This window comes from Mustela nivalis, assembly GCF_964662115.1.
Source record: "Mustela nivalis genome assembly, chromosome: 11".
Classification (NCBI taxonomy): domain Eukaryota; kingdom Metazoa; phylum Chordata; class Mammalia; order Carnivora; family Mustelidae; genus Mustela; species Mustela nivalis.
This window is the reverse complement of record NC_139030.1, coordinates 41,271,689-41,284,074: the sequence shown is the minus strand read 5'-3', so window position 1 is coordinate 41,284,074 and position 12,386 is coordinate 41,271,689. Positions and strand designations below refer to the sequence as shown.

Here is a 12,386-nt window from a genome sequence, read left to right as displayed (position 1 = left end):
TGTTTAATATACATGCAGATGTGCTCAACAATAAAAGAATCTCACACATTGCTTTTTTTTTTTTTAAATAAAATGCTTTCTACTTACCAATTACAGTTAGTTTAGCACTAGCAATGTGTGGACCACACACCAGCCTATAATTGCCCTGATCTTTAAGTTGACAGTTTTTGACTCTGAGTGTATGTCGATCACCATCAATACTTATTTCAAATTTATCACTGGGCTCCAGTTTTTCAGTCCCTTTGTACCATGAAAGCTTGATTTCTGGATAATTAATCTTAATGTCAATTTCGAACACAGCATCATCATCTTTCAAAACTGTCTGATTCTCAATGTCCTTGATCAGAGTGACAGGCTACGAGAGTAAAGAATTAACACACATTAGTCACTCCTTCCCTTCTAATTCCCAATAACAGTCTGTTCACTGTATTATCTTCATGATTCACTTTACCTCTGTCTGTGACAACCTTTGCTGAATAAATGATACAAGTTCCTCAAATTCCTTTTCATCCTTCTCTGACTTCTCTATTTCCTCAATTTCCTGAGGAGGAAAAGCATAGAAAGTATTACATATGGGGAAAAATTGAATTGGAGGATGCATGATTATGTTCAGCTTCCATTATTGATGCTGCTTAGGTTATATTAAATGATCTCACACAGCTGTAGGGTTCTAGAAATTCAAAGGCTACCTATTAGATGTTTCAAAAGTTAATTTTTAAGATGACGCTATTTACAAAAGATCATACCAATCTATGTGTCTCTTCTTCCTGACTTTGCTTTAGCAGTTCAAATGCTTGAAGAAGACCTCGGAAGTCAGTGATTCCATACATGCGGGCATATTTTTCATATTCTTTAGGATCAACATTTTTGAGAAGTTCCATGATATCGATTTCCTCTTCTTCTCCAGATCCTTTCTTTAAGACTGGAGTCCTGAATGAAATCAGAAATAAACATGAATCACCTGTTTTCTATTTATTTTGAATTGCCTATCATCATTTAAAGATTATAAATATCAATAAGGCTTTTTTCACCCTCTCACAAAGGCATAGTGCTATATCCTTTGTTTAAGAAATATTAGTTTTACTGCATTAACAATAAAAAAAAAAGTGGGTTTGGTGATGGAGTAAAGATTAGACCATTCTAACAAAGCACAGAAACTTAATTGAAGAATTTAAGAAAGAATTTGGAATGTTTGTAAATTTTACAACCAAATGAAATAATTAAAAGGAAAAGCAACAGCACTGGAAAAGCATTAATAAGGGTAAACATCATGTGTTATGGGAAAGATGTGTGGAAGGAAAATGTTGATTAATAACTGACTATATTGAAACATAATTTGTGTTGAAAGTATTGGTAATTATGGAAATGTTTCAAGTGTTGATCTAGGAAAGAATTCAGAACATGAGAAATGCTATGTACAAACAAAAATTTCATATTGAGACAGATATAGATTTCTCTGTAGGCCAATTCCTTTGCCTAAAATTTTAATAAAACTCACTTCATTCTCAAAACTTCCTCATGATCATTCAGAAACTGCTAACCTATGCCCAAATACTGGGTGTTTGCTTATACGTTTCTGTGAGAATGTCTGGGTGCTTATGTTCATTTATCATCAGAATCTTGGAAGGGATGGTCCATGCCTCTTAAAAGATCTCTTTGTGACTGGAAAATGACTGTGTGTGTGTGTGTTTTAAGATTTTATTTATTTATTTGATATTTCATAGTGTTTTTATTTCATGTTTTCTTTATGGCATATAAGCGTTTTTTTTTTAAATTTATTTTCAGCATAACAGTATTCATTGTGTTTTAATTGAACTTACTTTTTCAGCATTGCTCTGAGATCTCCTTCAATCTTCTCCTGTTTCTTCCTTTCATCCACCTGTAGGTTAACGTTACTTTCAATTTCACCGTGTTTATTAAATGCGACACACCGATACAATCCAGAATCGGTCTTTGTGGTGTCTCTAATCTCCAACTTTGCTTCATCGCCTTTCTGATGGATAAGAATGCGACCCCCCTGGTTCAGTTGCCTCCATTTCCCTTTTGTCCATTTAACATTTGGGATTGGATCACCTCCAACTTTTGCGATAAATGTTGCGGTGGTTTCTAAGGAAGAATGAAAGCAAATGAATAAAAAACCTTGATTTCCCCAAATCAGCTCTTCCAAAATTAAATCAGTGGTAAAACCATACAAAGTCAGTGAAGGTAATGTACCGCTCACGAAATACTTACTTTCTACCACTCTGATACTCTGAGGTTCTGACACGAAGAAGAGTTTCCCGTCTACGGCCGCTTTCTTAGCTGCTGGGACTGCAGCTGGTTTGTCTGAAAAACATTTACATGTTTTATTATCACAGTTACCTTAAAAGTGGAATAAATAATTCCTTTGTAAAATGAGCTTTAGGCATTTGGCAGTGTCAAAGATATCATTCACTCCAGGACTCACTACGTATAAGAGTGGATTATGGAAGATAAAGCAGTTTAATAGGCATTTATAACTACTTGTAGCTTTCGCATGCAGGTTGAACTATAATAGTTTTTTTTCTATAATTTTTAAAAAGATTTTATTTATTTATTTGACAGACAGAGATCTAGGCAGAGAGGCAGGCAGAGAGTGAGGGGAAGCAGGCTCCATGCTAATCAGAGAGCCCAGTGCGGGACTCCATCCCAGGACCCTGAGATCATGACGTGAGCCAAAGTCAGAGGCTTAACCCACTGAGCCACCCAGGTGCTCTGGCTGAACTACAATCGTAAGAGCAGTGTCCAATTTCATATTTCTAGGCTTGGCTTTATTCGATCGATTTCCTCCAGGACTATGACATTAGATTCCCTCATGTCACATTATCATAGATCATCTTTGGACCTTAATTATACCTTCTTGGATATGGTGGGAAGAGGTATGAGAAATAGGATGGTGAACTGTGGGTAATGTCAGACAATGTGTATCAAAATTATTCCCACTCAATTACCTAATACTGCAGTTATAACAAGGAGGCTATAAATTGCAAATGAGCATTAATTGATATTTCTGAAAAATGAATTCTATTCTTACTTAAGTTGTAATACACAAATCAATAGGAGTGGTCATTGGCTTAACTGGAATGCTAATTTTGAGGTATCTGTACCTTTAATGGTCACTTTGGCTTTTGAAGTGTCGCTTCCAGCCACATTCGAAGCTTTGCACACATAATCTCCCGAATCTGCTTTCACCACATCCTTCAGTTCCAGCACGGCAGTCCCATTAGCAAAGCTGAAGCTGCATCTGTCTGAGGGCTTTACTTCCCTTCCAGCCTTCAGCCACTGGATCCTGATGGGTTCTGATCCCCGCACATGGCAGCTGAGCTGCACAAATTCTCCTTCGCTTACTGTTACTGGAGTAAGGTGCTGATCAAACACAGGTGGCTTCTTTGGTTCTGGAATTACAAAGATAGCTTTGCTTAAAAGGAACATAAAGGCAAAAAGTTTCGAAATTCCAGAAAAGAAACCAGTTTTGCCTCTAACGGGTAATGAGCTGAATCAGTAACCGAATCAAGAATGATTCCTCTCTGAAGGCAGTAGTTGCATTTGTTGGAGTTTTTAAGGAAGATAAAGGTTGAAAAACAAGCAAAGAGCAGATGCCATGTTGACCAAAGATCGTGCAAGCTCCATGTCCTGACTAAACACTGCAAACATGGCAACTGGCAGTTCCCATAAACTTCGGTGCTGTACAGCACACTGCTAATTCCCCTGAACATGCATATAACTGTATATTTGCTATATTTGCTATGCCCTAAAAACAAAGGGCCTCCTGGGGAATTCTGCTCATCTAGAGCAGCAGTTCTTGCCACACTCTGGGAAAGAAAGCCAACATTTGAGTAATCTGTGAACCCACATCGTAATATGTGATTTTCCCTGGTTTTCCTCTTTAGCTATGAAATGCAGCTACAGTAGCATTTAAAATCTCATCTTTGCCCAAGGGATATAGCAGTTGAAGCTCAGTGTTCAACTGAAAACCAATGAGGAATATACAGGTAACATGGTAGGAAGGGCGTGTACAACTCAATATTATGTAATGGCTTTATTCAATGATACTGAGAACTAGTTATAAACATAAGGCAACAGTCATGACTATAATGATTAAAACTTGCAATACCCACTCTTAAAAAAAATTCTATGAAGAAATAGCCTCAGAATGTGATAAAAAGTACTCATCTACTCAATGGCAAATCCACCAGGGACATAAATCATGAATATAAACCACCATTAAGGATATATTTTTTGTTTCATTACATATATTTTAAAACTAAATGAACTTAAATTCTATAAAATGAGTATGTTTTAAGTTAAGACAACTCAAAGACACAAGCCCATTAGTGGCATTAACCTATTACCTATGCCTGTGCCCTGAAATGGCTAACTATATCACATCAGAGCTGGTATCAAACTCCAAGCTGCTCTAAGAAAGTTGGCTTATAAAGTGATTTTGATGAATCTGCACCATAATCATCTGGATGAAGCCATTTTATGATCAGAGGACCAGAAAAGAGGATCTCCTTAAAAGATAGTCTATTTCTTTCCCTCAAGTTAGGACTGTATACGTAAATACATCCTCCATAATAGACAGCATCTTTCCTCTCATCTTTTTTTTTTCCCTTTGAACAAATTCTACTCTTTTGTCTGGGATTAACATTCATTTACAGGCTACAAGTTTTGGGTAGGATATGTCAAAAATAATCCTTTAGAAATAGAAAAGAGAGTGTTTCAGAATGTGATATAACTTGTAAGTGGCAAAGCTAATGTGTTTTTCCATGACGAAATTTTAAGAAATTTTCAAAATACGCATGCTTCATAAAAATTCATATATTACTGAGGCATAAATTTCCAAGTAGACTTAGACTGCTAACCACCTGAGAGAATTTTGGGATATGATTCACATGCTAAGATTTTAGTCCATTTATTACAGAACACCTCCTTTGCTGGGCACGTAATTATAAATAGTATGTATTTCAAATAAATATATGTGGAATTATGGCCAGCCAGTGACATCCCGTATATTTACAGTCATCCCTTAAACAACATGGGTTGGAATGGTGTGGTTCCCTCTTTGATACGAATGTATTCTTTTCTCCAGTTCACTGTATTGTAAGAATATATAATCAACTGTTTATGTTATTGGTAAGGCCTCCTGTCAACAGGACGCTATTAGAAAAGTCTTGGCAGAGTCAAAATTTACACGGGGATTTGTTGGTGATCCTAGACTCCATGTTGTTTAAGAGTCAACTGTGTATCTTCTAGAACTTATCTGGCCAACAGAATTAAAGATGAAATGCACAGGCCTAGCTAGCTAACAGGCAATAAGAAGAACACTGGCGGAGGCTGGGGACCACGATGATGACTCACCTTTGATGACAATGGAAGATGTGCACAGAGCAGAGCCCGCGTCATTTGACACTTTGCATGTGTACAAACCAGCATCGCCCATGCCCGCCTTCTTGACGTGCAGCAGGAGGGTGTTGTTCTTGAATGTGATCTCACTGTTAGCTGTTGGGTGTATCTCTATATTATTCTTGTACCATGCAACTGTTATAGGCTGGGAACCAGCAACACGGCCCTCGAGTCTGAAAGAATTCCCTTCCGTTTCTTCAACAGTCTCTGAGAGTTTTTTAGTGAAACTTGGTGGGATGAGCCGCTCTGCAAGAAATGGCAACGGTATTTGAAATGGAAGCCATTTGAAATGGAAGCAGGTTATTGACAGAAGGCTCTTCAGGAAAATGAAGTCCTACTTTATATTAGAAGTTAATGCTAACTGACTAGATGAAATGAATCAGTGTCCATTTCTAAACATCTCTGCTTCCTTCCACAAGCTTATTCTAAACTGTCCTGTGATTTATGGGATAAATGATAAAAATAACTTATGACCATTTACAGAACCATAAAGCTGTAAAAAAAAGAAAAAGAGGAGGGTGGTCTTAGGGTCATGTAGGATATCTACAATTTTAGAAAAATATAGATTTAAGTTTTCATGGAACAAAGTAGGTATCCATTGGTTATTGAGGTAGAATGAGAGGGGGGTAGTGGAAAGATACATCTGATATGTCAGAAATATACGTGTGTGTATGTATATACACGTGTGTGTGTATATATATGTATATTTGTATAATATAAGCTATAATTAATACTTTATTTTTTGCTCTATATAGTAAGCATAGAACTTTATATTCTATGCAATGTTAATAAAATGCTTACAATATATTAAAAAATATGGATTTAAAAAGATCACTTGTTCTCTAGAGAAACTTACTTCTTCTTCATCATTTTTATGTCATTTGTGGAAAACTGTCCTAAATTTCGCTGTCCTGATAGAAACTGCACCCTTGGAAAAGAACAGGAAACAACTATGCAAAACAAAAGATACCTTTTATGTTAAGTTGAGCCATGCACGAGTCCTTTCCCACTTCATTCACAGCATAGCAGGTATATTGCCCAGAGTCTCCCTTGTCTACTCTCAGAATTGTTAGGTGGGCTGTGTTTTCCAGGTAACTTATCTGGTAGTTTCCGCCACTTCGTATCTCTCTGCTATCTTTGGCCCAGGTGACCTTTATTGGTTGTGTTCCAGTAACATGGCACTCGAAGTCAGCACTGTCCCCAACCACGGCATCCACAGGGGTGACAGGGATGTCAAATAAGGGCGGGTTCTTCCCCTCTAAAAACAGAGCAGAAAGACACGGTTTCAGGCTCTGCAGCCATCCCACTTTACAGGAACAGTGGCATTTTCTCCTTCATTTTGATGATAGAAATTTTAACTACCAAGACAGAAAGAAGCTGAAGCGGCCACAAACCTGTGAGGAGGAGTCTGGCACTGGAGGAAGCAGACCCGAAGGGATTCGTGGCTGTGCAAGAATACTGGCCCGCGAGGCTCCGGTCTGTTTTAAAGATGTTGAGAGTGGCCACGTTATCCAAAAACGACGTTTGTACATTCGGGCCATCTTTCAACGGCTTGCCATCTTTAAACCAAGACACCGAGATAGGTTCTGATCCATGGATGGTACATTCAAACACAACTGGCAATCCAACCGTTTCTTGAACATCTCGCAATTGCCGGGAAAACGATGGTGGCAGTTTTTGCTCTGTAGGAGCAGAATCAAAATAATGAGTACTTCTGAATATGTATTCTTAATTTGCCAAATATCCTTCCTACAGTGATTGCTATATAGACAAAAGGATGTCTATAAAAATATCAGGAGGTACTGGGGTACCTGGGTAGCTCAGTCTGACTAAGCGTCTACCTTCAGCTCAAGTCCGTGATCCCTGGTCTCTGGGATCGAGGCCTGCATCAGGCTCCCTGCTTACCAGGAAGCCCGCTTCTCCCTCTCCCACTCCCCCTGCTTGTGTTCCCTCTCTGTCTCTCTCTCTGTGTCAAATAAATAAATAAAATCTTTAAAAAAATATCAGGAGGTGCTAACAGCTCTTGAATTAACGTGGCCACAAAGAAAAACATAAACTTCTGGGGCAAAATTTTCCCTCTGCTGTCACCCTAATGCACACTAGGGACAAAATTATATAAGCTCAAAGAGCAACGCTTGGGGTAGGTCTCCAGGCACATAGCAGATTCTTCTACATTTTTAAAAAAGACCGCCCTGTGGCAATTTTAATGGGACACTTATGAAGTGCAATTTTAAAAATATGGTTATGGGGCGCCTGGGTGGCTCAGTGGGTTAAGCCGCTGCCTTCGGCTCAGGTCATGATCTCGGAGTCCTGGGATCGAGTCCCGCATCGGGCTCTCTGCTGAGCAGAGAGCCTGCTTCCCTCTCTCTCTCTGCCTGCCTCTCCATCTACTTGTGATTTCTCTCTGTCAAATAAATAAATAAAATCTTTAAAAAATATATGGTTATCATTTTTCTGAAAGATTTAATGATAGAGACAAGTGACTGCATGATCCTTTCAACTGAAGATGTAATCCTCTTATCTCTCCCAGTCTCAGAAGAGGATGAGCCACTAACTGTAGATGGAATTTCTTAAGCAGAACATTTTGCCTTGGGCAAGCTTTTCCTAAAACGAGGGCTTCGCCAGATATTTTAAATATGGTTCAAAAGAAACACAAATTCATTCACTCTTAAAACATTCCAATCACCTTGAACCGTGAGGAACGTTGAAGAAGAAACCTCTCCCACGCTGTTTTCAGCTCTGCAGATATACTCTCCACTGTCATTACCATCAACCTGGTTGAAAACCAGTGTAGCAACATTGTTCCTAAAATGCATTTTGCAGGTGGTAGTCGGTCTTAATTTCGTATCGCCTTTGTACCAAGACACCCCAATTTCAGGGGTCCCAGCAATCTGACATTGTAAAGAGGCAGAATCTCCAACGGTCACCTTAACAGGCTCCAACTGCTTGACAAAATACGGTGGTTCTGCAGGCAAGAGAGAGAGAATTTGTCAAAAAGAGACATGTCAGAATGAGTCTTTATATAGGGCGCAATGAAGGCAGGGTCGCAACAAACCTAGTATTAGTATTTGTGCCGAACAGGAATCTCTTCCAGAAGCATTTTCAATGTAGCAGTTGTACTGTCCGGCATCCTCTATGGTGCTACTTGGAATTTCCAGGATTGCAGATTTTTCAGTTGTGGTGATATTACACCTCTGAGAAGGCATTATATTTATGCCGTTTTTCTTCCACGTGACTGAAATAGGAGGCGTTCCAGTGTACGTACCCTCTAGAATCAAGGGTTTCCCTTTCTCTATGCTGTAGTCATTGAGTCTCTTCACAAATTTGGCTGCAGCTGTCATAAGCAAATGGGAAAATACGATATCAAACACATACATTCGGACAGAAACACAGCTGTTCCTTCATGTACGTCGGGTATAAAAATGCGGACTAGCCGTCAAACAAACCTTTTACGTGGAGATGTGTCGTGCAAGAAACTCTGCCAGCCTCATTACTGACTATGCAGGTATATTCTCCACTTTGTGTTGTCTCTACATCAAACAACTCCAGCTCTGCCACGGAATCCTCCAGAGATATGTTACACCTGTCCCCCGGGATGAGTTCGCTGCTACCCTTGAACCAGCTGACGCTGAAAGGAGGTGTTCCTTTTACGATGCTTGTGAAAGTGACATTGGCCCCGGTTAACACGTCCATGGCCTCGGGTTTCTGAACAAAGGATGGTGGCTCTAAACAAAAAATTACATACCAAGAGCAATTTAATATTTTTCGATTTTGATGATAATCTTGCTTAATATGTTATGAAATGCAGTTCCATTTTCCTGTTGTTTGAACTGACCTCTCACGGTCAAAGGAGCACGGCATTCATCAGAACCGGCCACGTTAGTAGCTACACACGTGTAGTCACCAGCATCTGATTCTTCTAGCATGTTCACAGTTAAAGCACAAGTGTTGTCTGTCAGGGTGGTCTGGTATTTCCGTCCACTGCTGATCTCGTTTCCTTCATGGAACCAGGAGACAGAGATGGGCGGTGACCCATAGACTTTGCACTCCATGACAACTGAGGAGCCAGACAGACCCTTTGTCTCTTTCAATTTTCTCGTGAATGAAGGAGGAACAACCCGGTCTGAATGGGATAAAAATCAAACAATCAAGGGACATCAGTTATAAAACGATTTGAGAAGAGAATTATTGTTTTTTTGATGGAATATACCTATATCCACTAGGCTTTCTTACAAGGATATCAAATAATTCCCTCTGGGTTCACACAGCTGAAAACCTCGAGAATCAATGGGCAAGATGTGCTAGCCGACAGGAGAGGGCTTTTGGTCTCTCATCACTGTGAATCATTATATGGTAAATTATCCCAGTATAAGAGAGGGTTAAAGACCACCTGATCCTTGTCCAGGGGTTCAGTTTTACTCCTACCACTCTGAATTGTGGAAATTTCCCCCAGAGAAAGGGATCTAACTTACTAATGTCCCACTGTAGAAGACAGAGCATCCCACACACATATATGTAAATCAGGAATTACATTATGATAACAGTGAGATAAAAGTCCCACCGACCAACCTGAAACTTGAATTGAAGCTGTACAACTGTCTTTGCCAACAGGGTTTTGCACCTCGAAACTATATATGCCACTGTCACTAGGTGCCACGTTGATAATCTTAAGGCCAGACACTTTGTTGAAGAAGCTTATTTTGTATTTGCTGTCACTTGTCAGTTCTTTTCCATCCTTAAACCATCTGGTACTGAGTTCAGGTGTGCCTGTGACTGTGCACTCCAAGGTACAGGTGTCCCCTGTGGTGACCCTTACGAACTCTGGCTTTTCCACGATTGCTGCAGGTTCTGGAATGAGATATAAATTACCTTCAACATTTACATTCAAACTGAAAAGCTAGAGAAAACATAGATACTAGAAGGGAGTGGGGGGATAGGTGAGCCTGGTGGTGGGTATTAAGGAGGGGACATATTGCATGGAGCACTGGGTGTGGTGCATAAACAATGAATTTTGGAACACTGAAAAAAAAAAGAAAAGAAAAGAAAAGAAAAAAGAAAAAAGAGAAGAAAAGACAAGGCAGATACTAGTAAGTGTGTGCTTCTTGTTCATGGTAACGTTCCATTCCACTCATACTGACCGAGAACAGATAGTGTGGCAAAGCATTCTTGCATTCCGGCATCATTTTTGATCTGACAGGTGTACTTCCCAGCATTGACTGTTTCTGCTCTTGCAAACTGTAGGGTTGCTATGTTTTCTGAATAAGAAACCCATATGTTGTCACTCTCTCTAACAATCTCCCCTTTATCTTTGAACCACACCACTGATATTGGCTCGGCGCCTTCAACAGTAGCCTGCAGCTGAACTTCTTCCCCAATGATGGTAGAAACATCACTGAGCTTCTTCACAAATCTTGGTGGTGCTGACAAAAAAGAGACAAATCATTTAAAATGTGTGGGGCTAGTAGACCTCCCTCAAGTTATGCAATGCTAGGAATTCCCCTAGTGACAATACATTGTTTTCATTTCTTAAATAAGAGGTTATTTTTGGTGAGTGGGAGCAGGGACATGTTACAGTTTATATTAAGCCAAAAGAATCAAATGTCTTGTCCCTTCCAAGCTTTCTGAGTTCAATGCAACCCACTGGAAAAACCATCTCAAATGATCCTTGGTAGGATTCGGATATGAGATGCACACTAAACATCAAAGGATTTGGAAGAGAATAAAGGGAAAGTAGAAGACACAGGGGGTGATAAAGGACTGGGCAATCACTAGGAAGCAAACAGAGCATTAAAATTAGAGGGAAGGAAATTAGAAGGGAAATGGAAGACAGAAAAGACCGAGGCTGTTCTAACCTTTCAGAGTGATAGAACTGACACAAGTGTCACTCCCCACATCATTGGTGGCTTTGCACTGGTAATCCCCCATGTCAGCGGCATCGACATTTAGGATGTGAATACTCGTCAGGTAGTTCTCAGACATGATCTTGTACTTCTTGCCACTTCGAAGTTCTCTCTTATCTTTATGCCAAGAAACTTGAAATGGGGGAGTACCCTGAAGCTCACATTCAAGATGGACATCAGCTCCTTTGAGCGTCTCAATGGGATGAGGCTTTTTGCGGAAAATGGGTGGTTCTACAATTGGAAGGTAATTGAATTAGAAAAGACAGGAAAATCAGGATGTATTCTGTAAGTATAGAGTTTCAAGTAAGAATCAGCTTTCTATTCCAACACAGAGATAGAAAACATCACTTTCAATTTTTGATCCTATCCTTCAAAAATTTGAAGATGTTGCTGGAGAGTCAAACAGGGACCTTTGAGGACAGCTAAAGAGGCGTCCACTGTGAAAAACATGAAGGAAGAGTACGAACTGACCTTTAACTTTTAAGGAGGTGCTGCTGCTTGCACTGCCCGCTGCATTTCGGGCCTCACACGTGTAGTCCCCACTGTCCTCAACACTGAGGTTGTGCATTTCCAACACCGCCATCGAGTCGAGGAATGACATTCTGAATTTACTGCTCTCTTGAATTTCAGTCTCGTCTTTGTACCATAGAACTTTGATCTCCGGAGACCCTCCTATTTTACATTCATATCTTGTGTAGTCATCCTGTTTCACAATTCTTGAAGGTTCTAGCTTCTTAATGAACCTGGGTGGTTCTATGGGACCAAGAAGGAAAATAGCAATGTAAGGGATGGAAAAAGCACATATAACTCCAGATGACATGAGAAAAGGAACCCTTCTGTCGGAGAGGTCTTAAACTCTGGAAAACATATTTATGTGATGTAGTTCAAGGAACAATAGTTCATAATGAGTCCTTAAGAATGGTTAAGTTGAATCTAAGTAGAAATTTCTTAATTTAAAGAAATAATTTAATTTAAAATAAAGTGTGTGCATTTCTGTAAGCACCCACATCAAATGTTATTGCAAACAGAAGGAGGAAAATACACTAATCCCTATGACGTGCT

At 39.6% G+C, this 12,386-nt stretch overlaps 1 protein-coding gene across 1 annotated transcript in view; it reads right to left on the bottom strand.

The window, feature by feature from the left end:
• Nucleotides 1–12,386, bottom strand: part of LOC309843473 (titin-like) — a 275,519-nt gene that overhangs the window by 171,509 nt on the left and 91,624 nt on the right. Inside the window, 17 exon segments of the mRNA XM_082688984.1 lie at nucleotides 88–355; nucleotides 452–541; nucleotides 747–930; nucleotides 1,821–2,106; nucleotides 2,233–2,325; nucleotides 3,126–3,413; nucleotides 5,380–5,670; nucleotides 6,395–6,682; nucleotides 6,819–7,106; nucleotides 8,111–8,389; nucleotides 8,480–8,758; nucleotides 8,871–9,149; nucleotides 9,260–9,547; nucleotides 9,994–10,272; nucleotides 10,563–10,844; nucleotides 11,277–11,555; nucleotides 11,796–12,077. Of these exon segments, the coding sequence (XP_082545110.1) occupies nucleotides 88–355; nucleotides 452–541; nucleotides 747–930; nucleotides 1,821–2,106; nucleotides 2,233–2,325; nucleotides 3,126–3,413; nucleotides 5,380–5,670; nucleotides 6,395–6,682; nucleotides 6,819–7,106; nucleotides 8,111–8,389; nucleotides 8,480–8,758; nucleotides 8,871–9,149; nucleotides 9,260–9,547; nucleotides 9,994–10,272; nucleotides 10,563–10,844; nucleotides 11,277–11,555; nucleotides 11,796–12,077 (4,323 nt within the window).